The sequence below is a fragment of the Miniopterus natalensis genome, chromosome 13, assembly GCF_054644295.1.
Source record: "Miniopterus natalensis isolate mMinNat1 chromosome 13, mMinNat1.hap1, whole genome shotgun sequence".
Taxonomy (NCBI): Eukaryota; Metazoa; Chordata; class Mammalia; order Chiroptera; family Miniopteridae; genus Miniopterus; species Miniopterus natalensis.
The window spans coordinates 7,737,943-7,763,657 of record NC_142093.1 but is presented as its reverse complement, the minus strand read 5'-3'; the positions used below and the strand labels follow the sequence as shown (position 1 = coordinate 7,763,657).

Genomic DNA, 25,715 nt, shown 5'->3' with positions numbered 1-25,715 from the left:
GTGGTAAAAATGGTCAGTTTCGTGAATGCCTTCTATCTTAAGCAAAGCATATTGAGGTAGCATGATTTTTTTTTAACAGCAATCAATAGTTGAAGCATCTCATGCCTTACTTCATAGGATATGGAGTTAGTTATTTCTGAAGCTGGATGTTTTGAAACACTCATAAATATTGGCCTATCTCTAATAATAATGGTGGTGATTGGTTTAACCCTAGGGAATTATGTCACCAAACAATAATGATTACTCAGAAATTCTTTTGTGTGCAAGTATATAGTGTTTATAATGGTTAGTGGCATGAGCTATGAAATACCTCATCTTAGTTACTTTATAGCTAAACCTCCATTTTCTCATCTATGGAATGAAGAAACTTACTTGGTATGGTTGTTAGTGTGTTGAATGAAATAATGTATATAAAGTGTATTAGTGTAGTTCCTAGAAGACAGTAAGCTATCACTACTGCTGCTATTCTAAGCACTTCCCTACTGTGGGGCATTTTCCAGTCCTGCTGATGGATGAAATTATTAAGCCAGAATATAAGATCTCAAAAAGCAAGGCCTTGACCATTCAAATAGAACTATCTTTGCAGTTTATAAACCTCATACATATGGTTCAATGAGCTGAACAGACTTATCCTAACAAGAGGAAAATATGGCCTTATGGGGAGAAGAGATCAACTACACTAGGATTACTTCTAGGTCTATGTTTTGACTACTAGCAACTGTATCTTTGAAGGCTGTCTGGTTTATATTGCATGTTCTCTAACATGTCTTAGCAATGTTAGCAATCATATTTCTTTTTTTAATATTTTTATTAATTTCAGAGAGGAAGGGAGAGGAAGAGAGAGATAGAAACATCAATGATGAGAGAGTCACTGATCGGCTACCTCCTGCACACCCCCTGCTGGGGATCGAGCCCACAACCCAGGCATGTGCCCCGACTGGGAATTGAACCTTGATTTCCTGGATCATAGATCAGTGCTCAACCACTGAGCCATGCCGGCTGGGCAGCTGTCATATTTCTTGTTTCCAACTTGTGCAGTGGGGAAGCAGCCAGCCATTACTGCAGCAGGTAGGCTCCGCTAATCAACAGATAGGGAAAGTAACAGTAATGCTGTTCTTCTGGAGATGTCGAAGGACTGTTTATCATGGCTTTGTAGCATAGGCATCATTGCTACACCCCAGAAAAAATGGGTGCAAATTAATAAATTATCTGAATAGTAAAGTTTATTGATGACTTTTTAGATTTTACTCTTTGGTGTGTGTGTGTTTTTTTAAGAAATGCCTATTTAATTAAATAGATTGCACACAGACCACACGTAAACATCATCCTCTTTACCTTTAAATTGTTTCCTGACTTCCTTTCTGAAAACTGATTAATAATAATAATAAACTCAGGAAGAAATAAACATCAAAGTACTATCTCTAGTCTCCCTAAAAGTACCCTCTCTAGAAAGCCCTAGTATGTGTATTTATCTACTGCACTCTTCAAGGACCATGGTTGTGCTTTACCATCAGAAGTTGACTCTGGTAGATTTCAGATGGGAATGTGAAATATAAGAAAATGTTTCCTTGGAGTAGAATGAACTGGCCAGCCTGGAAGCTCTCTCTTTAATGAGACAGTAACATAAGAAAATGTTTTGTCATGTACACAGTTTTGGAAACCTTCTCTGCACAGCTGTGCTATAAAATTGGGTACACTTCCTTGACCTTGGTGGGTTTTTGACCATTAAGTTGCTATATGAATAAAAGAAATTTTTATTACTATGTCTTATCCTATCAAATTTGGACTATAAATTTCACTGAAATTATTATTACGATATCTAGGAAAAGTATAAGTTTCACCCAACAGGTAATAACTGTTCTCCAAAGACAAGAGAGGAAAACCAGTCTCATCAACTAAGTATTAGTTGTGACGAACAGTATTTGATCTCTTCTATGTCTGAGAGGCAATGATGCATTCAGAGCACATATTAGAACTTCTCATTGTTTCGGTGCATTCCCAGGATTCAGAGTGCACTTTAATTCTCAATTTGTCATTGATATGGATCAACCACATGTAACCCTGTAGTTGCTCATGTACTTTTAGAGTTTCCCGTGCATGCAGTTTTGTTTAACATGGGTCACAGTAATGGATCATTTATACAAAGTAATGGATCGCTTCCTCTTTCTGCCAGCTGATTTGATCAGTCCAAAGTTCCTTATGTACTGTGGGTTACACAACTAGTGTGGAATCTGTATGGTACATTTATTAGTATGACAGTAACTGTATTAACCATTTATGTTCTCTAAATCTTTGAAGGTATTGTAATAAACACAAGGAAGCCTTATTATGAAGTGAGTAAACTTGAGACTAAATTAAGCAATGAGTTACCAAAAAAGACTAAATTACCAGACTTTTTGGAAAACATCATTTTCCTTAGTTGATTGTTCGGGGGTTCGAGGGGGTGGCAAAAACATTTATTTCTAACTTTCTCATTTAAAATATTTGTGATGTGTTTAGCATACTTTTCTGCTTTCATAAACAGAGTACAATAGAACATAATTTAGTTTTATTTTCCCAATGAAGAATTTGTAGCACCTGAGAGTCCCAGTCTGAGAAACTAAAGATTTATAATAAAAGGAGAGTTATGCTATGTTCATGGTGTGGGAAACTCAGTATTGTAAAGCTATTACTTCTCCTCAAATTAATTTATAAATTTAGTACAATCCCATTTAGGATGTTTGTAGAACTTGAATAGCCCATTCCAAAATGTTCATGGAAATGCAGAGAGCTAAAAATACCCAAGGCGTTTTTAAAGAACAACATGGGGTTTAACTTACTCTACCAAATATCAAAGTGTATTATAAAGCTTTAGTAAGTAAGACTTTGTGCTCTTGGCACAGAGTTAGACGACTATCCCAGTAGAACAGATTAGAGAGCCCTGAGAAGGACCCATTCACACGTCCATGGGATTTACAACAGAAGTATCACTGCAGGAAAGCAGGCGGAGGGCGGCCTTTGCACTTCAGTTGGGTTTCCATATGGAAGAAATTTAATTAGACCCATATTTCACACCACACACAAAAATTTGTTTCAGGTTGATTATGAACCTGAATGTGAACGACTAGACCAGAGAGCTTTTAGAGGTATTACTAAAGAATATTGGCTGCCAAAGAGCCTGCAGTGACTGCACTGTGACCGACCTGGCTTCCTTACCAAGGCATATGGATCCAGGCAGGACTGCGCTTGGCTGGAGCTTAGAAGTCAGTTTCCCATCATCACCTTTGCTGCCATGCAGCTGCTATTAAGAAACCTGCTGTCCGCCTTCAGGAAGAGCTCTTCCCGGGATAGGGACGGTGGCTCTTTCTTAGCCCTTCCGCTGGGAGGTCTAGCAGGGCAATGAGAAACCCTACCTCTCTCAACACCTTTTGATCCAGGTCTTTAATAGTGGTATTATTGTTAGACTTCTTAATATTGCCACTCTGAAGGGTGTATTCCTCATCTCTGAGACAGCAGTCATATTGGACTCTGAGCCATCCAGAGAAGTCCTGAAGAATGTCTTTGGACTGATGTGCAAAGATGAAGTGGTGGCATACCACTGTCTATCAAATACGAGAGTGGAGAGAACTGGAGACGTGGGAAGCTATTGGTTCTTTACTTGTACTTCCTGCCACTGGAGATAATGTCACAACGGTGCCTGTGCTACATACTCTGCTTGTCCTATGTCCTCAGCAGTTACTGCTGAATCAGGAACGCTGTATATCTCTGGGTGTTATGCTGAAGGGAACAAAGACTGCCAAATATCAGAAAAGTCCTGGAACTCCAGAACTGATACCCTTCCTTCTCTATCTGTGTTTGAGCACATGGAGTTGGAATTCCCACCGAAAGTGGCATCCAGGGAGGATTCCTTTGACTTTTCTTGTCCAGTGATACTTCCTTGAGATTTCTTAATCTTAGTTTGAGTCTCTTTTTTTTAACCTTTATACAGTTGAATCTTGAGCAACACAGGTTTTTGAACTGCACAGGTTCACTTATATGTGCATTTTTTTCAATATTTATATATATAGTTGGCCCTCCAGATCTCCGCATTTTGCATTCAAGGATTCAACTAACCATGGATCAAAAACAGTATTTTTGGTCCGCGGTGTTGCCAATCCAGCATTTTTAAAGATCATCTAAAAAGGCTGTGGCTCCCTGCTCCTGAAGATTGTCTTTTATTTCCCATCAAGGCTATAGAGGTGTTGTGGGAACAGTACATTCTTACTTATGTAACACAGGAGGAGATCTAGTAGAGGTCAAATTGTTGTGACCAAAAAAGACACAACTAAAATATCTGTCATTTTTGAGAACAAAGGAAAAGTCTGCAGGAAATGGCTGAGCATTTAGCTGACAGATATGACCAAGGAAAAACAAGAGGATATGACTAGAAAGAAAAGGGTCCTCCACAGCTTTCACCCTCAAATCCCTTTTATCTATTAATAACAAAGACATGAAGGCAGAATTACAGGTGCTATCTCATCAACTTTAACATTGGGGCAGTGCCATCAAACAGGTTACTTTGAAAAAGGACAGGAGACTGAGCCCACCAAAACCCACCTTTACTCTCAGGTCCCGAGGGGAACAACACTCTCAGCTCGTCCAGGAGGAGGAATGTGATACACAAGGGAAATGGCAAATCACTGGTGCCTGAAGTCACAGGAACAAGCTCACTCTGAAGTGAAACACAACGAAGGCTTAAACCCACACTGTAGAACAGACAAGAGGCAGCATTATCTAATTCCTAAAACATTTTGAATGAAAAAATAGTATCTTCATAATTTGAGGTTAAAGAAGAATTTCTTGAACCAGGCACAGAGAACAGTAACTATAAAAGAAAAAACTTAAACTCAGTGGCATCAAACTTAAGAACTTATCTCCATTATGAAAAAAATAAGAATAATACGAGTTGAACAGGCAAGCCAAGGACTGCCACAAGATAAAGGACTGGTATGTAGGATAAAATACCAACTCCGACAAATCAGTAAGAAAAAAAGACAGACACCTAATAGAAAAATGCGCAAGAGACCTGAATAAGCACTTCAGAGGCGATTGAAAGTGTCCAATAAACATGTAAAAGCTATTCAGCCTTCTTAGTCATCAGAAGCAGAAATCAAAGCCACAGTGAAATGCCACTCTACACCAGGTCAGTCAAAATTACAAAGTTTGCCAGTACCGAGTATGGTAAAGATAGGTAAGAGTATGAACTCTCATGTCTGTTGTTAGGGGGGTAAATCGGTACAACTACTTTGGAAAACTACTTGGAATTACCTACTGAAGCGGAACATGTGGATACCATATGACCCAGTATTTCTACTTCGAGCTGATAAAATCAACAGAAGTACTTGTGCACATGCACCAAGAGACATGCACAAAAATATATAGCTCATAGCAGCATATTTATAGTTTCTCTGGATTGAAAACAACCCAAGTTTCTATCGGTAAAATAAATAAGTTGAGGTACGTTCATACAACGGAAAACTATATAGCAAAGATAATCTATCGCTATGTGTATCAACATATATCTTATAGACAATGTTGAGTCAAGGAAGTAAAGCATGAAAACATATTGCATGTTCACATTTTATGAACATTAGAAAGTTCATTAAAAGACAGAAATGAACTATAATAAGGGATATGTTTTAGTCTGCTGGAACTGCCGTAACAAAATACTATAAACTGCTTGGCATTTATTTTCCCTGGAGGCTGGGAGTCCCAGGCCAGCATTCCAGCATGGTGAGTTCCTGGTGGGACTTCTTTCTGGCGTGGAGATGACCACCTTCTCCCAGTGTGTTTCACCAGACTACCAGACGACTTCTTTGGGTGTGCTCGGGAAGAGAGGGGGCTCTCTGCCATCTCTCCTTGTAAGGAAAACTAATCCTGTCAGCCCCACCCTTCTGACCTCATTCAACCATAATTACCTATCTCTAGATACGGTCACATTCTATGTTAGGGCTTCAACATACAGATTTGGGGGAGACAGGATTCATTCTGTGGCAGAATGAAAAGTATTAATGAAAAGCAAAATAAGGACGTGATTATAATATTGGATAAATATTGATATAAAACACAGTGAGGCAGTCGGGATAGCGGTTACCTGAGGTGTGAGCAGAGGAAGAAGTTGTGGTTGGAAGATGCCATGCTGGCTCTGTTTTGTTTCGTGACCCGAATAGCTATTCATTGTATAAATTATTTGTTAAATGTCACATTTAAATTTTGTATACTTTTCTGTATGTGATACTTAATAATTTAAAAGGTTTTAGAAAAAAGCAAAACCATTGCATCCATTCTCATTTCCTGTTCTGCAGTCCCTTACTTAGCGCTGTTCCATTTTGTTACTCTGTTATTGACAGGATTGTGCTTAATTAGCTGTTTTGACTTATGATTCCCCACAGAAATTATTTTTATATATTAGTTCTTAACATTAATATGGCACACTTAAAATGTTTTGTGATGATCTTTTTTCTTCTGGAGTGTTATGAAAATACATCTCCTGATATTCTGAGGAATTGAGTTGAAATGACATTTTTGTCCTTAAACACTTTCCCACGTAGGTAGAGAGTTCCAGCTTCACTTGTCCCTGGCCTCCGCTTTTTTAAGGTTGAATCAATTGTTAGAAATACATTTGGTCCTATTAAAGATTATCTTTGGCTGGTAAGATTAAGGAATAGAGGAGCTTTTCAAAAGTGGACTATCAACAAATATAATCAGTAAAAGAAATGCTGACTAGAAATAGAGTTTTTATGTGGCTCTACTTTCCTCTGATATCATTAGTGAATCAATGATATCACTAATGGTATGTTAATGTCTCCTTTCATCAGTCCTTCAAAGGGATTTTGAGTTGCTGTCACTGTCAAGAAGTTACCTAGGAATCTGATTTACTCCTCACCCTGAAAATTAACCCCAGCAGGTCAAGGGACATCCTTATATCCTACGAGATGGCGTGGGCTGAGACGGCAGTGGGTGGTGATTCTTAGTCTGAACAAATCTTTAGTCATACTCCAAAACCCAGTCATTTGTCGATACTATATAGAAGAAACAATAAAGCAGTAGGTTATCCTGTAAGAAACTTATCATCAACATGTGCTTTCTCTTGTAGATAATTCGCTCCTTTCTGCTCTTTCCAACAATTGAGCGAATGTCCGAGTCACCCAACGGCAGGATCGCCACTCCACTTTTGTGCTGGCTTCGATACATTCTCTATGTTTCTGGCTACTTACTACTTAAACCGTGTCCGGAGACAGTCAAGTCCTGGTTGCTCAGAACGGCTCTTCTGTGGATGAACTTGCAGGGTGAATTTTTGGCCCCAAGTGTGTTGGAGCCGTTCTGCCTTGGTAAGCACATTTAAAATGTATAGGTTCATTCCTGTATCAGACAGCGTTAAGGGAATCTCAGACAGTGGATGAATATCAACCAAGAAATTATTTGTCGGATTTTTTCTTCCAAAAGTTTAAACAAAATAAGATGAGAATAGAGCGAGGGGAGTACTGTTTGACAAATAGAAAAGGCTCTTCAAGCTTTTGATGTAAACCTTCACCTGCTATTTCTCCACTCTAGCTGTAGGAAGGTGAAAAAGAGCTCTTCTGTACATGGTGTATATATATGGAGTCTGTACAGGAACCCGGGCCGGGCCCTCATAGTCCAGTGTAAGGAAACTGCAAAGCCAGCCCAAGGAAACCAGACTCAATATTCCTATAGAGTGAACAGGCTCTGCTTTTATTTTCCTTCTTAAATGTTTTTAGACGGGGTTAAATTTAAAAAGTAATAACTAATAGTCATGGTAATATAACACCGGTAATATAACTGTTTTGCTGATTGTATTTCCTAAATGTTCTGGGAAATTTTTTGCTGCTTTACTTCTGGCTTCAAACATGAATGTGTTTTTTCTTTTTCAAACTTTTTTAAAACTGTAACCTATCTTTTTAGTTAATACTAATTTATACTGTATTTATAAATGATTTTCATACTATAATAATTCTACTTTCTTAATCTATAAGATGGGGATAATAATATCCTGCACTTCAAAAGATTATCCTAGAATTAAATATATCACATGCAAATTGTCTATCTAGTATTTTATTTATAAGAGGCCTCCAATGAATGATATAACAGTTGCAGTAGCAGCTAATGACATCATTCTAAGATTTTGCCTGTATTTCTCAGATCTAATGAGGTCTAGTTATTGTTAGTGTTCCCTTTTTACAGGTGAAGATACTGCGGTACAGAGAGTTATGTCTCTATACATAATAGAAGTACAGATATTTGCCCAGAGTCACACAACTAGTGGGTAGTGTTCAGACTCCGACAGCCTGCCTCCTTTTACCATAGCTGCTGCCATTGTCTTTTTGTCCCAATTAGTCAGAAAGGCAGGACTCCTGAATAAAATTTACCATGCTCACTTTGCATTAAGAGTGCCACAGTGCCATAGCTGGTTTGGTTCAGTGGTTAGAGCATCAGCCCAAGGACTGGAGGGTCCTGGGTTCGATTTTGGCCAATAGCAGGTACCTCGGTTGCAGGCTCATTCCCCAGCCCTGGTTGGGGTACATGTGTCTCTCTCACATCAATGATGTTTCTCTCTCTCGCTCCCTCCCTTCTACTCTTCCTGAAAAGCAGTGGAGAAAATAGAGTGCTACAAGACCACGTGCACAGTGAACGCGCGAACAAGTCACAGCCCTGCCTTTATAAGTGTACAGGCTACATGTTATATGGCAGGTGTTTTTCCAAATATGTAGCAAGAAGCAGTCATCACAAATAGGAATTTAATATATTTTCTATACTGTGGATTTTCCCCCTCCGTGCCCTACCCAGCCCCCATGATTTATTCTAGCCTTAGCATAGCAGTGGACAAAGATAAGACGGGCCAAAGGGGGTGCAAGGCTCAAGACAGTCATGAGGATTACCAGAAAGTTGAAGTTGGAGATGTCCCACTTTGACACCCCTCCTCTGATGTTTTTCTTCTGTTCGTTCTAGATGTGGCCTTCTGATGTTCAAGTAACCAGTACTTCATCGGCCTCTGGGCTTTTTTTCCCCATTAGTCACTCAGTCTGTGTAACATTGGGTAAAGAGAAAGGAAGCACGAATACCTGTCTTCTTTCTTCTTAGGGTTCTTGGTTCAGTCTCCTAGTAGTGACTCTAGGGTGATCCTTAACCAAGCGTCTCAATCATCCTAGCCAGCCTCTTCCCACCTGTCCCCTGTGAGTCCCATGTCACCCTTGCCTCCTCTTGCAACAACTACCACAGAAGCCGCCTTGCCCAGGCTTGCCCTGGCCACCCCTTAGTGGTGCCTATTACCTTGCTTACTACAGATAGAAGGTCCAGCTGAGAGGAAACAATACTCATAAGCCACTGGCCCTTGCGGATGGCTAGTGGACTCTTCTTAGGCTTATATGCCATGAACGGTGAGGGCAGTTAGTATTTAAACCAGCCACTGGAGTCGCTGGCATGAATTTCAAAGAGAGGGGCTATCCAGAGAAAGGGAGACCAGAGACCATTCTCGGTGGCCTCTCTCACTGTGCCCTCTGCACATTCCCCTGCAGACCTGCTTCTCTGTGGCCTGACTGTCATCCAGACAGTGACCTTCAGCATACCAGCCTGACTCTTAGGCCCTGCAGTGTTTGCACATTATGTCACGTCTGTGCTCCAGGAGAAATCTTACGGAAACAAACGGAGGAAGTTTGCCCGTCCAAGTGGTGGATAATAAATCCTGTCCTGTCGAGATAGAAACTGATTTTCTGTATCCCTTAGTTTATACACATAATTTTTTGTTGTTGTTGTTGTTGTAAGGTCTGAAAAATTCAAGGAACAAAATATTCAAGTATTTCAAACACTGTTGCCCTTTGGCAAAGATGGCATGTCCCTTCCTACAGGCTGAGACTCTGGGCCTGGGCCTTTCTCACCAGGCTGAGTCATGAAACCTCACTTTCCCATCCAGTGTTCAGGCCGCGTTCAGTTAGCTCACGTTAGAAACTTTACAGTGTTCCTCCGTTCAACTTAAGGAACTAGAGTGTTTTAAATGTTCTTCTTAAAGAAAATATATGGGGTTTTTCTTTTAATTTTAATTCTGGGATGTTTGCTACTACATATTTTCTTTAGAATAGATGTTCTTCTGTTTCATGAGAAATGGACTTTTCACTGAGACAGCTAAATTGGATTTTCTGATCAAAGCTAAAAGCAAATATATTTTAGGTTAGTATCACAGGTCAAGATAATTAACTTTAAAAAATATTCGAGGGTCTTTTCCTTAGTTGGGCCAAATTGATGTTTTAATTCCTTTCAGTTACCTAACCAGAAAAACAGCGCAGAGACAAAGGGCATTCCTGGTGGGTTACGTTACTCTGTTGCGTACATTCCTATGCTAGGAGGGGCTACTCCTCTCCCCTTTCACAATCTTTCCTTCCCTTAATCAATATGGAAATAACTTTTGAAAACATGTACAGTTATATGAAAGGAACTGAACTATTCAGTGAGCTGACACGTAAGCTTCATTAAGGAATCACAAATTTCTTCTCAGGTTATGTGTAACTCAATCCCAGAATAATTTTTTGAATGAGACAAAACTAGATTTCCATGTTACCTGTCCTCTCATTTATGTGTGTAGCTTAGGAAAATCCATGTATGAAAGCCAACTGCACCTTTAATGATTCATGGAAGTTTAGCCTAAAATTCGGCAATGAAGGAAAAGATTATTTTGAGTGTATGTAGTCAGTATTAGGATTAAGGACAAGAGGTGATTAGCTATGGTACTAGAATACCATTCCTGCTTTAGAATTAAATGACTTGAGGTTTTACTTTTTTTTCTAAAGAAAAATTTACATATGTATAAATTTTACATATATTTAAATTATCTGCCACTCTAAAAAATTGTATTGTGTTTTTTAAAAATTGTACTCTTTGAGCCCTGGCCGGTTTGGCTCAGTGGTTAGAGTGTCAGCCCGCAGACTGTAGAGTCCCGGGTTCGATTCTGGCCAAGAGCACGTACCTCAGTTGCAGGCTCCATCCGGACCCCAGTCGGGACTGGTGGAGGAGGCAACCAATTGATGTGTCTCTCTCGCATCGATGTTTCTCTCTCTCTCCCTCCCTTCCACTCTTTTTGAAAAGCAATGGAAAAAATATCCTCAGGTGAGGATTTAAAAAAAAGCATACACTTTGAGTTGTGTTTTTCACTTTGGTGAACTCACTGTCACACAGATAATATTATCTGTTTGCAGACTAAATGGATGGTTATAATAACCAAATTCTTGGCTTATGGAGAAACACATTGTGTGAATAATAAACATTCCTCTCAGTTCTGCAGAAATTTTGGAATGGGAGAATTACATTTTTAAGTCTGGTTTTCACATTGCTGAAAGCCACATTTGGCACTATTAGGAAAAGGTGGAAAACAATCTGGAAAAATATAGAGAACACCAGAGAGCTCCCCTTGTAAGAAGACTTCCCCTGGGTTTCTGAGCATGTCTAGTCCTGCTTAATCTTCTGGCAAACTCTCCTGGTTTGTGCTCTCAGAGGACCTAGCCTCACTCTGCCTGAGCAGATCTGTCTGGATGGAGCTCTGCTGGAGTGGGGGACACTCGTGTCTCAGGTCCACAGTCTGTCCTCAATCCCAAGAACTTTGCTGCTTCACCATCCTCCTTGGTTTGCACCTCCCTAACTTCCCTGCACTCAGCAACGTCTTGCCATCCTCATGAGCAGTCAGAAGATGTGCTAGGAGGGGCTATTCCTGGAATGGCTCTTTTTCGGTCAGTTCCCACCTCTGCCTCCTCGCAGGGAAGTCCTGGTTTGTGGAGATACGGCATGATAACACCCTCTCCCCCAGCCAAGCACCAGAATCAGATAGGAGGTTAAGGACAGCTTCAACCCCTGTACTATGACCAAAAGCACCCAGGAAATTCAAAGACCCCGAATCTACTTGCTTTAATCAGCCAGGGTTGCGTTTAACTATAGATAACAGAAGTCTAGATTACAGTGGCCTAAACAGAAACCTCCTCTTCTCATGCACCAGGAAGTCTAGAGGTAGATAGTCTAGACTCTAGAGGTAAATAACATCTGAATGGGGCCTTCGGGGATGTGGGTTCTTTATAGATTTTCCCCTCTTGTCCTTTGCACATAGACCTTTATTTCCACATCGTCTCATGATCACACAGTGACTTCTGCCCCTCTAGGCCTCATGTCTGACATTTGGAAAGATGAAGGGAAAGGGGAGGCAGAAGGCTTATTCCTGATGCAGCTTTGGCTTACTTAGAAGGAAGACCTCCCCGAGCAACTTCTGCCAGTAGATTATTAGCCAGAACTATGGCACATCTCTAGCTGTAAGAGATATGAAATCGTATGTTTTGACTTTCCCATGTCTCTAGTAGAGAAAATAAGGGTTTTTTTCATTGGCTTTTGGGTAGGTACATAGTATCTACTACATTCCCACTCCAGGATGGCCCTGGGACTCATCTTCCATGGACTTAATTATAGCACACCCCACCCATCAAACACCTAGCCAGTGAGCTCCATCCATACTAGTTAACCAGTAACTGAGACAGTTAACTCCATCTTCTCCCCACCATAACTAAAATCCGCTGCAGCCACATCCCTCCAGAATGTGTCTGGGCTTCATAAGCCTAGGCAAGACAACCTGGGACTGGGCTGTGCAGTGCATCCACGGCAGGCCCTCCTCGGAGCGCATCTGGATGCGCCCAGCCACAGTAGAGCCCATCCCAGTTCCCATGGTGATTGTTACTACACCTTTTATTTTGAAAAAGAATTTTAAATAAAATTTCTGCTTTTTCACATCCATGAGTGTGCTTACTAATAGCTATCTCCCCAGCCGCCCCCCATTATGGAGGTAAGGGCTGTCATGAGCACTGATACAGGGCATGGGTGGTGCCAGGAAAGGAGAGATTAGTTCTACCTAGGAAAGTAAGGAAAGGGAAGATAAATGAAACTGGACTTAAAGATGAGTTGGGATTTTCTTAGACTGACAAAATGACATCAAGATGGGCAATTGAGTTAAGCAGAAGGCAGCTGTCTTTTCTAGATTATGTGTGCTTGGGGAATTCAGTGATGGCATTGGACCTGTGAGAGGAATATCCTATGGACCTCCAACTTCAGCCCTCACTTAGCTGTTTCAAACCGTGAGCCACAAACCATGAGTTGAAGTCCTATAATAATATTCGAACATTACACAGATTGCAGATGATAGTAATGAATAAAATAGAATATTAGACTCCTCAGTGAGTTTTTATAGCACCTGTATTTGGATTTTTAATGAACAAAAGTAAGTAAGATTGTTGTAAATCATTCTCTTTCTCTGTGTTTTTGTTTCCATTACTCCTGCTTCTAGATATTTCCTTCTCTGTGGTGCTTGAAACTCTGAATTCTGCTTGTTTCCAGGAATGCTGTTGACAGTCTTTGCCAAGAGAAATGTGTTTTCCCCTTAGGAAATTACACTCCTGTTTGGTATTATTATTTCTGATCACTGTGTCGTATCCTGAGCATTTCTGAGGAATGAAAAAGATGAGTTCTTTGAGGCAATCACTGGAAAGGCCAGCTGGTATTCTACTGCCTTTTATTTTTTAAAAGTAGACTTAGGTGAGAAATTATCAGGGGGAAAAAAGAATAGGAATAAAGGTAGGGTGAGATACATTCCTTGATGAAAAATTTACTTTTAAAAAATGAGATTCCTTACAAGTTATTTGAATTTTTAAACTTCTAATTCAACAGTGACGCTACAGAAAAGTGCTTAAAGCGTAAATGTTTACCTCCATGAATGAGCATAAAGCAAGCCTCCCACGCAACTTCCAGCACAAGAATCACCATTGCCTGGGTCTCAGAGCCTCCCTCATGCCCCTGCGTATCTAAAAATCCACTTCTGAGCTCCATCGGGTTGTGGGCAAAATCCAGTGCATGTGGCCTTGTGACCGAGGTCCCCATTTTCTTGCTGGCTATCAATCAGGGGTCCCTCTCAGCTTCTATAGGTCACTCTCAGGTCCTTTCTACATGAGCTTCTTCTTCAGACCAGCAGTGGAGCATTTAACCATTTAATGCTTTGAATCTCTGACTCCCCTTCTGCCACCATCCAGAGAATACTCGTATTTGGGGGGCTCGTGTGGCAAGGTTCGGCCCACCAGTATCATTTTCCTTAAAGTCATCTTCACTATAAAGCATAACTTTGGGAATCATACATCATCTTACTCACAGGTTCCCCCACACTGAAAAGGGAGGGATGACAAAAGGGCAAGGACTCTTTGTGTCAACTGAGAATTCTGCCTTCCACAGATCACCTGGCTTCTGCTCTTCTGAAATGCTACCTTTGTCAAAGATCTGTGAACATTTGTGCTTCTAATGATTTACCTGTAAATCATTACATCATATAAACATATCGATCGGGTACAATTACACGTCACCTGCTGTGGTGTCTGACGTTAGGCCATCGCCCTTCTAAACATTGCTGTTGAGAGAGCCAAGTGAGAGTGAGCGGCGGTTCTTTTGTGGTACATACCGTTGTGTCCAGAGACAACAACCTTGCCTGACTCACGCACCCGTCTTGGCCTCATAATCTCATGTCAGGGAGCACTTGCCAAGAGAAAAGGGGGCAACGGGAATGTACTGCAGTCAACCTGACAGTTGTGTTTGTCCTATCTATTCTAAATGTTTGCCTTTCTTTTTTTGAATGTAGCTAATGCTGCCTACCTTGGGGGCCAGGAAATGATGGAGGTGGTGAAGAGAGACAACGAAACCATAAAGGAGCATTTATCTAAGGTAATCACTTTAGCACTTCGGGGAAGTAAGTAGATGGGCAGAAATATTTACTGAAGATGAGAGGCTGGAATTGGTTAGTCTGTAAGACCTCAAGGGTTTGTGGATTCAGATAGAGTTCTGCTTCTGGTTAAAATTAATGCTCTCTTTGAATGTTGCATAGAGAGTAAGTAAAGCTGATGGCATAATTAAATATATCTTACCACCTATTTTTGTTGGGTTTATTTTTAGAATCCATACTACTCTCTAGGGCCTTGTACTGAGACGATTTCTCAGTAATATTTATAAAATAAATGAATTCTATTAAAATGTCAGTAAAACATTGGAAAAGAACTACCGTTACTACAACTCAGTGAGCCTATCTTTCATATTGTCCAGTGCATTAGAGTAGCAGGGCCCAGCTGACACCAAGACCAGTTTTCTATACAAGCAAGCACAGAAAGGCAAAGATTGAAACATTTAGCATTTGTGAGTTTCTGCTGCAAATGCTACTCAGACAAAGACATTTGGAAGCACCAGTCTCTGAAGCTGTGAGGTCTAAGCACCCTAGACTTTAGGTGGCTCTGGTATTCCCGTGACATCATTTGTCTGTCTGTCCATTCTGAATAGGGTAGAGCTACATCATCTGTCCACGCACGGTTATCATGACTAGTCTGAATTGAGATACACCGTGAGTGTGCAGTCCACATTGGATTTAAGAAACTTAGTACCAAAAAGTAAAATATTTCATTAATATTTTTATATTGATTACTTGTTGAATATTTTAAGATCTGTTGGGTTAAGTAAAGTATATTATTAAAAGTAATTTCATCCATTTCTTTATACTTTTTTTATGTAGCTACTAGAAATGTTTAAATTTCATGTGTGCATCTATCTTCTTGTCAGACTCACTAACTTAGAGCTTTACGTTAGTGCTGAACAGTGACATCTGCTGAGGGGCTGGCTCTTACAGGGCCCAGGAGCCTATGGTCTGCATGTGAAATCTATTGGGTTCACAGTCTCTTCATAGACTTGGAGACATTTGACTTAAACTGGCCTACAGTGTTAATTCACCTTTCTATTACTGCCCAGTACAGTTATCTTAAAGCAAGAGGTGTATATGTTCTTTAAAAAAATATTTTCACAACATGATCTGTAGTAGCATCACCCAGAGAGGACTTTTGGAAATGCCAGTTTGTGTTTGTCTATGGCCGTGGTGGTCATCATATTTCTCAAATAGCAATTGACTAAAGATTGAACGTTTGGATCTAGAAGGAAACTCTCACAAGCCGAATGGGGGAGGTGCCGGCCTCAAAGGACCCTGTCTCCAGGGCTTTCAACTTTTTTTCAGTCATTGAAGGATGTGAAAATACAAGAAAAAGGATTTTGTTTTTCTGTTAAATTATAAATGAATTTGTTTCAAAAATGCATTTAAGTTCTCAAGGCTGGAAGTTCATAAAAACAACTCAACTCCCAGTTAATAATAAGACTGGCAGATGATCACTTCCAAATCTCACACTTGCTGACTGACTCGACCCCTCCTGTGTCCAAGCCCATCATCCTGCCACCTGTGGGAGCCAGCTGCTGTAAAAGACTCATCATTCCTGGATTCTGTTTGTGCTGTGCTCACAACGAGGTCAAAGGAAGGTGCTAGCTTATTCCTGCCCCAAGTTAGATCCATATGCAGGCGTAATCATTCCCAGATAGAGGTCTGCTCGTGGTAACCACGTGTCAGGACTGTAAGTTTACTGAAACTTTTATGGGAGAAACATGGGGATAGAATGCTCAATGGCAGGCGTTTCAAGGTTAATATTAACACTCAGAGAAATAAACTTTCCCAGCGGCAGAGAATGGCTTTGTTTTGGTTTTAAGGCAGCGTTAAAAGTACTTGTGGAGTTTGGGAAAGCAGGGCATCTCTTAGCTGAATGGGGCAAAGCTACCTGGCAGTTCACTGATTATCCTCTTACCAGCAAAGTTTGCGCTTCCACTAGAATAACGCAGTTCCAACTCCTAAGTGAAACGAGGTACGGAGACGGGAACTTTTTGTTTTGTGATGAAAAAAAGGAGAAACATGCTGTAATTTAATATTGGGGAAAGTTGAGTCAACACAGGTCTCCATCTGCTTGAGAAAGCAAGGAACCACGGAAGGGCACATCGTTCTGGGAAGATAGTGGGCATTGCCCCAACCACCTTACAATGAATCAAACTCGAGAACCATGTCCCAGGACTGGACAGACCCCTACTCCAGGTGTCCAGTCAGAATACTGCGTCTCATTGCAGCCCAAACATGCGTGTTCAGAAACGTCAAACCTACCCGGAACTGCCCAGTGGGAAGACTTCTTGAGCCATACACTTTGGTGCAAAAACCATTCAATCTATCTCAGTTATTCGGTGTTCAAAATAATTCTGAAAAATGTATCTTTTTGCCATTCAGTCAGGAAGCCACAGGAAAGTTAGTCTAAAAATAGTCTCTCTACTGCATCATGGGGATGGCTTTTGAATTCCCGCCAGTCCCCCTACAAAACTGTCAGACCATCATCAGAAGGCTTTGGCTCTAGATTCAGATTTCTACCTCTGGATTTTCACTATCCATACAAAGAGAGCTTTTTCTCTTCTTGAGAAAAATTGGCCTTTTTCACTTGGAAAATCTACTGGGCTGATTGTCTTCCTCCCTCCCTCCCTCCCTCCCTCCCTTCCTTCCTTCCTTTCTGGATCTAGAGACTTGACACACAGGATCAAACTATTTGCAGCGCTTCAACACTGCATAAAGTTCCTTCCCTTTCCTAGAGCGTTTCAGACTCCTAGTTGTTTCTAGAAGAGTATTCGTATGGCCTGTGGCGTCGTGCTTGTGCTTCACCTGTTCGAGTACCTGTGGGAGGTCCGAGTGGACACACTTCTGGCAGAGAGCTGGAGTGTGGGCGTGCCGCTTGGAAGAGTGGTCTGGGCCAGGTTTCATTTGGGAGTGGTGAGGATACGTCTGAGGCCCTGAGCATGGGTCAGTATGTAGTACAAGGGAGAAGAATCTGAAGGCTGATCTGGGGGAACAGCCTGAAGGTCAGGGGGACAGAGAGGAGCTCAGGAGTAAGACGGAAGTGGAGGGGGTGGGACGGGAGTGAGAACCAGGACGGAATACGCCAGAGTATGAGAGTCACCTGTGCGTTCTCGCCACCTCAGCCCCGGTTCTCCGGGAGCCTCTGGGGTATGCTCTGCTTTATGAGGCACCTGTGTGTCCCAGGCAAGTGGGAGGTCAGCATTCCCGCGCTCTGTCGTTGCTCTAAACCATGAGGGGATGTGAGTCTCATTCATAGGGAAGTGAATTCGTGTTTGATTTAGAAACTTGAAGTTTTCATTTAAAACTCACTTAGGAGGGAAATTCTAAACTGCCGTGACCGTCTTTGGCCTAGGCTTATGGAAACAGCTGGTGTGCGCTCCTGCCAGACGGAGCCTGCGCAGCTCTGTCCACAGGGCTCTGGAACCGTTCCCAGGCAGACACAGGAGACAGCTCTCTGAGGAAGGTGGGCAGCCCTGGCGGGGTCGCCTGCACAGAGGCCTGCCCCTGCCCGCCAGGGCCAGGCCAGGCGACTGTGATTTCGGAAAGGGCAGTGACCCCAGGAACAGAAATGCCTCCCTGTGGCTCTCTCCCTACCCTCCTCAGCCCACCTGAGCCCAGAGATGTGTGTTGTCCTGGGAACAAACCTCTGCAGTGTTTGTAGATCCAGGCATGCACATCCTTCAGACATGTGCAGGTCCTGCTCCGCAGAGCGTAAGGAGCCCTCCCCAGCCCAGCCAGCCGGGACTGCACTGCCGCCACACCTCGCCCTGACGCCGATTCCGAATGTCATAATCACCCTGGAAATGACATGGAGCGTGACTGAGGGGGGCAGATGTATACTAGGGAACAGAGTCTTCAGAGCCACAGACTGAGCTTCTGGCTCCATCTCTGCCACTTTCTATTTAGATGAGCTTGGTTAAGTTACTGGACCTCACTGTGCCTCCTTTATTCATCAGTACAGTGGTTTAATGTATCTGTTCTCATACAGCTGTTCCAAAAACATCATGCTATAATTCATGTAAATGTGGTGCGAAAGTGTGTGGCACGTGCTAAGCATTCAGTAAAAAAGGATTATTATTATTAATTATAGCCTAGATGTGCCTCTGAGTACTTTAAAAAGATTATTAGGCTAACTTTTCCTCCCCCTACACATCCCTGCCCAGATGTTTTCATTCTGTAATGAAGGATTTTGACGAAAGTGAATATGTAGCAGATCCAGGAGTGCCCAATGCCGTTGTGCCTGAGGGAGCCACTGTGCAGGACAGTGGTGAGGGAAGGCACAGTGGCACTTAGTCTTTCCCAGGACTTGGGCCCAGGACTAGAGCAGAGAGTTCAGACGAGCTGCACTTGGCCGTTCTCTGACCTAGTTAAGCAAGGCCCTTCCTCCAGCATCTCCCGCTCTCCTGAGACGTGTACCGCGGGGGACCGGAACAGGGACAGGAGGGTAAATTGGCCCCCGATGCCTCACCAGAGGGACATGGAGCCCTTGGGCCAGCGTCTCACTCCGGTCCCAAGGAGGCAGAGATGAAGCTAGTCGCTGGATAGCTCAGTGACTTCCATCTGGGAGTGAGTGGTTCTGTCCTATACTCTTGAGTCACGCAGAAGGAGCGAGCCCACTGTGCAGGCTTTTGATGTGTGTATTCCAACCACGGAAATGAGGTCCAGTCAGTCACCGCTTGGGCCTGCTCCTCCTGTGGGGTGTCGACTCCCACTGCCCCTGCAGGCCTGCAGAGGGGAGCAGGGCTCCATGTCCTGAAGGGCTGTGTTTCCACCTCCACCCTCAGCCACTGTTTTAATCTTAGGTAATTGAGCCAGTTTGGGAAGAAAGGAAACAAGGTAAATTGGAAAATGAATTTCCTAAACTGTCTCCCTTTCTTTGTCAATTCCTCAAGTTCCTATAAATGGCTGTTCAGAAAGACTGCAGTGAAACCTTAAAGCTGTGACTGCCATTTCCAGAGGAGGATTTTTAAACAACTGGGAGGAGCTATGTTACAGAGTAGGTTTCCTCTAAGGTTGCAGATTTGAGGCTTAGGTGTCTGGCTTTGGGGGTGGGAGAGAGGCAGAGGCCATTGCTGTCAGCCAGCCTGTTCTGGGTTCTCCCACAGGTGAGTGCACTGGGCACCTCACAGTTTGGACCCTGGGCCAGGGAGAGCTGGAAGGGCTGAAACTGAGGAAATGGAGGCAGGGCAGGGAAGTCTAGCCGGGAGGCAGGAGGTCTAGATGTATGAGTACTAATTTGACCCCTTGGTAAGCAGCTGGCTGCTTTATAGCTCACCTTTTGCTTCTTGGATTAAAAAGAAAAACTGGTCAGGTGGGAGTTCTTTCCGAGAAAGAAAGAAGTGGGAAAGGCAGGCATAGCATACGTAATTTTCCCTGACTTCCCAAAGTAAGGCAGAGAAAATGTACCTCCCCCTGAGCATCTACACCAGCACTCTTTGTTTACTTTCTTGGCTCTGGCTGGCTGTCTGCTGTCACACAGGGTGACAGTTCAGGGCACTCCTAAAAGTATCAACACAAAACCTTAGCTGGGAAGCCTGTTAATGTAGCTAGGGAGCTGTGACTCTGAAATGTTAGCAAAGGAGCCTCACACAGCCCAGGAAACCAGAGGCCTCATCCCTGCTGCTGCAGGAGCCCAGGGGCTCATCCTATGAGCCCTGCGAGGAAGGGAAGTCATGGTCTCAGGATGCTGATGCCTGCTTTCGTTTTGTGAGACATGCAGCGAAGATACTCAAATGGCATGCAGCCTAGGCTCCGGGCCTCACTTGTGAGTAAAGGTCAGTGAGGAGCCACTGAGCGGCTGAGTGTGCACGGTGGCTTGAAGACAAGGTTGTGCTTCAGTGTTTATTGACTGGTGGCTTCTCTTCCATCCAATGTCTTTCTCCACTGTTATTTCAGGGGAATTCAGTGTGTGTGTGTTTGTTTTTGTGACAGAGAGAGAGAGAGAATGAATAGTGTACATAATAAAATACTTTGCTTTCAGCTTATGTTTAATACGACTTTATTTTCTGAGCCTAACTTATCAAAGGAAAGTATATTTTCTCAAAAGCTAGTTTAAGGTCCTGTGGCTGTTTTTCCTCTGACCTGGGCAGATTTGTCCCCACCATCACACAGTTTGAGTCTAGAGGTCCCCTTGTCTGCATCACCACTGCATTATAATAGCAGCTGCTCTGGAAGGCTGCTGACTACATGTCAGGTATGTGATATGCTCTTTTCTATGCTCTCCACCAGCCCACAAGGCAGCTACTTCTGTCCCCACTTTACAGAGGAGGAAACAGGCACAGAGAGGCTAAGTGGCTGGCTGAAGGGAGCAGTGCTCAACGAGAACCACATTCCCGTTTAGGGCTGTGGCTCAGGCCCAGGCTCTTAACTGCACCTGCCACACATGCTCTCCCCCTGCAACTTCATGGTGAGCTTGAGCAGCTTCACAGATTATTTTACTAATGGAGCACACAGGCTTTATGAGAGGCCCTTCCGCTCCAAGCATGGTGCCACGTAACACCACTTAACGCTCTGCTCAGGTCTGCACTGTGTCATGAGACAGATTGCCCCAGGGCTATAGAAGAAATAACGTTCAGCTTGCCTGAGTACCAGAAAGCACTCGTTTATGCCAAACCTGGCCACATGGTGAATTATTTCCTCAGGAGCTTCTAAAATTCAGTTTATCCATAAGGTAACAAAAGACAAAGTAAATAAATAAATAAAATTCTAAGACGACAAAAAACTTTCTTTTATTAGACCTGAACCTCCTATGATACCAATAGTCCTACTGGACTGTTGAATAGAGAGAAGTAATCCGGTATGAGATTATTTCTGAGACATAATTGACATGAAACATTATGTTAGTTTAAGGTGTACGACAATGATTTGATATGTGTGTATACTGTGAAGTGATCAACACAATACGTCTAGTTAACGTCTGTCACCTCACCCAGTTACACATTTTTTTCTTGTGATGAGAACTTTGAAGGTCTACTTTCTTAACGACTTTCAGATATACAATATATACTGTTAACTATACAATATATACTGTTAACTATGCCCCCCAGGACTTACTCATCGTATAAATGGGAGTTTGTACCTTTTGACCCCCTTCACCCAACTCCCTACTCCCACCCCTGCCTCTGGCAACTGCAGGTCAGTTCTCTGTTGTCTCTGGATTTATAGCCCAGCTTTACATTCACTGATTGTTTCAAGGTAAGCAAGTTCGTCTCTCTAAGCCTCAGTTTTCTTTTATGTAAAATACCTTCCCCAAATACTATTACAAGGACTCAATGAACACAGGGCGTACAAAGCACAGAACCTGGCCCATTACTCAGTTTTCATCAGTTCATTACTATTTGTTGTGATGCTTTTTACATATCGGCATCCTAATAGCATACACTCTTACCCACTGTGCCTCCGTGTCCAGTTCCTTCTTTCTACTTCACCTGTCCTCCCTCCCCCCACTGCCTCCATACAGCCCATACTTTCTTAGTTTCCTGTTTAGGATTACAGATGCCGAGTCCTCTGTGCACATCTGTGGCCTGTGACTAATAATCTATAAGGAACAGGAAGTATCTTGAGCCAGGGTATGTAGAGGCATTAGAAATACCCATGTGTTTTACTTGTATGCCAAGATTTTCATAGAGAGCCCTTCAGTAACTGTAGCCTGAAGAAGAACTTGAAAAACAAAAAGGCATTACCCCACCAGAACTTGGAGATTTAGCCAATGCAGCCCCCTCTCCATGGTGACTGGTCAGGGAGGACCAAGAGGGAAAATCACGTGAGAATCTAGACTCCTTGCCGTTGCTCTGTGCTGAGGTCCCCTGTGCCTGCCGAGGGCAGTGCCACCCCGTAACTACTTGGACATGACTTGTCTCTTGATCCCGGAAGGTATCCCACCCAGTAATCCATGTATGACTCGTGTTCCACTGGCTGGCACCTTCACACATAGGGGAGGGGTGGTATCTCCTCAGTGCTGAGGCTTATCAAGCTGGACTTCTCACTGGAGACATTTCAGTCAGGGAAAGACAAGTACCATATGATCTCACTTATACGTGGAATCTAGTGAACAAAATAAACTGATGAACAGAATAGAAACAGACTCACAGATCCAGAGAACAGACTGACAGCTGTCAGAGGGAAGTGGGTAGGGGGGCTGGGTGGAAAAGGTGAAGGGATTAGGGGGGGGAAATACCTCGTAGACACAGACAGCAGTGTGGTGATCACCGGAGGGAAAGGGGCTGGGGAGGTAGGAAGGGGGGTGGGGGAGGCAGGAGAGGGTAAAGGGGGAATTAATGGTGACGGAAGGAGACTAGACTCGGGGTGGTGAACACATAATACAGTATACAGATGACATATTATAGAATTGTACAGCTGAAAACTATAAGATTTTATTAACCAGTGTCACCCCAATAAATTCAATAAAAATAAATTTTTTTAAAAAGTAAATGTGAATGTGAACTCCTCCATAGAAGTAGTCTGAGATATTAGGCAGGAAGCAGCAGCAGGTCCGTGCAGTGATGTTCTCCTTGTCCAGGGGCTCAGTGGGGGAGGTCTTTTCTGTCTTGCTTCCCTTCTAGTCCACTGTCTTGTATTAGGGTTTCTCACAAGACGTCACCACTCTCACTTGTCCTGGTGTGAGGGCTCCCAGGGTGCCTTTCTCAGTGTCCTGGAGCACGGGGCAGGTCTGATGGACTCGTGCCTGTGTCTGAATTTCCAGGTTTCTCAACACTTTCATACTCTGAGGAAGCTCTGCACAGTTGGGCTCAGTTTCTGTTCCTATGCTCTCTCCTGGGTATAATTTAAAGGGCTCCTGTTGGTAAGAGGGGAGTGGTTTAGGAAGCACTGAAGCCGTTGGGCCCATTGATAGGTAACTAAGCCTGCAGACAGCTTGTACTGCCAACAGCATGTCAAGGGGAAGCCGTAGCAGGATGGTTGCTGAGAAAGTCTGGGAAACTTATTTTTCTACAAGTGGTCATAACAGTCACCCACTGGTGGTAAAGTCCAGCATGTTAGAGCTGTTGAGAGACTGGCTCTGGGAGGAAAGAACCAGGCAGCTGCCGGGGCTCCCGCTCTCCAGGAAGCACAAAGAACTTTCCACTCTGCCCAGGGCCACGGCAAACGAATTCTGGCTCTAGGGGCTTTGAAGAGAGTGCCCAGAGGTGGTGGTAGTGAGCAAAAACAGGAAACTAGGAAGAATGTATTGAGAAATCTATGAGCCACAGATCCTTTGCATCATTCAAAACTAAACCCCAGGTGACAGCCAGAAAATCTCTGTGAAGTGATTCAGGATAAGTCTGCACCTCACTGTTTAGTTGTTATTAATCACTCTCTGGAGGACTCCATGGAACATTTTCCTCTTTAGAGTGCTTTTAACTAACCATCTCTTTAAATACTGGTTAAGTCATAGTGTCATTATAATGAAGGCCAGTGTTTTATAAGAGCAGTTTCACCTGTTCATATTCAGGTAATGGCTCTAATCATTGGCGTGACAAAATAACCTGCATTTGCCAGTGTAGCCAAAGCAAGTTTCCTCCCAGCAGACCTGATCGGCACTTCATTGTGTGAGGTCATTTGTTAGCTCCTGTGGACTGCAGAGTCTCACACGACCTCCTTCACATGGCACAGAAGTTCATGACCCCATCTCTCGGCCTTGCTCATCTCATGTCCACCATCCTGCATTCCAGCCGTGTGTAATTACTTCCAATTCCCAAGCATGCCGTGCTCCAGACTTTTCACCTGCTCTGCTTGGCCTGCTCCCCACAGTGTGCTCCTCCAACTTGAAGACTCAGCTCAGGAAAACTCAGCTCTCTGGGGAAGCTTTTCCTGCCCGCTGGTTCCTCCCAGCTGTCCCTCGTCCGGGCTCTATGGCTCTCTTGTGTGCAGGGTGCCTCCAGACTTCCCCCACCAGAAACTGTGTTGTCTTATCTGTTTTCCAGGTTCCTAGTACAGGGTAGATGCTCATTAACTATTTGCTGAACAGATTAATGAGTAAGGGTTTGAGTGAGGGAGCGAATTTGCTGTGTTGTGGAAGCTACACGTGAGTGTGACTGGCCACTCAAGGGCTGGAACCAGGCATAACTCTTTTTTTCAGTGATAGCAGATGTTGTGGGGTCCTTAAAACTTAGTTCCTATTTTTTTGTAGAAATTACCTTTATGCACCACTCTGAATAGGATTCCACTTTTGTTGCCTTTTTGTTTTAGAAATACAGAAGAGCTGGGACATGGTTTTTAATGATAACAGCCTAGAGCTAGACACAGGTATATATGTACTTATTATAAATGTATGGCATAAATATATACATATTTATGTGTGTGCACTTATATATAATATATGCGTGTGTATGTGTGAACCCTTACACATGTACACATGCATGTGTACATATATGCAGTACACATTTGTATGTGTATATGCATGTGTGTGTGTGTCATGGACAGGTAGAGATCAGTCTTAGTTATGCCTCAAAGGAGGTTCTGTCTCGAACCAGCCTGTTTGCTGTCACCTGAGTATGATTATAACACCTCCCCGCTGAATCAACATACTCTCCTGCCGAATGAGCCTATTTGTAGAAATGTCCTAGACACTCTCGGGGTTCTGATTGCATTTCATCTGCCACATTGAGAAGCCTGAGTCTGGCCGATTCATCTTTGCATGCATTCAACAAACACGTCCCATGTGCCTACCATGTGGCTGTAGGAAAACCATTATGTGTGTGATGAATGGTCACTAGTCACTCAGCAGTGATTTTGCCTCAATAACTCTTTCTGTTCTCATCTGCCATCTCTCCAGTGTCCATCCCAGCCTCAACACACACAGCTTTGCTGGTGAATCCTTTTAGTGAATCGTGGGTGGTCTGTCACACAAAGCTCTCCCTGCATGAGTTTCTTTCCGCCAGATGCCTCTGAGTTCACTCCCACAAGCCATGAAGGCTCACTGCCTTGAAAG

General features: G+C 43.1%; 1 protein-coding gene across 3 annotated transcripts in view; it reads left to right on the top strand.

The window, feature by feature from the left end:
- Window positions 1-25,715, top strand: part of LDAH (lipid droplet associated hydrolase) — a 67,421-nt gene that overhangs the window by 38,252 nt on the left and 3,454 nt on the right. For all 3 annotated transcript variants that reach the window (XM_087823384.1, XM_016224781.2, XM_016224782.2), the window contains exons 5-6: window positions 7,115-7,349; window positions 14,678-14,760. In XM_087823384.1, the coding sequence (XP_087679510.1) occupies window positions 7,115-7,349; window positions 14,678-14,760 (318 nt within the window). The remainder of the gene's footprint in view (window positions 1-7,114; window positions 7,350-14,677; window positions 14,761-25,715) is intronic.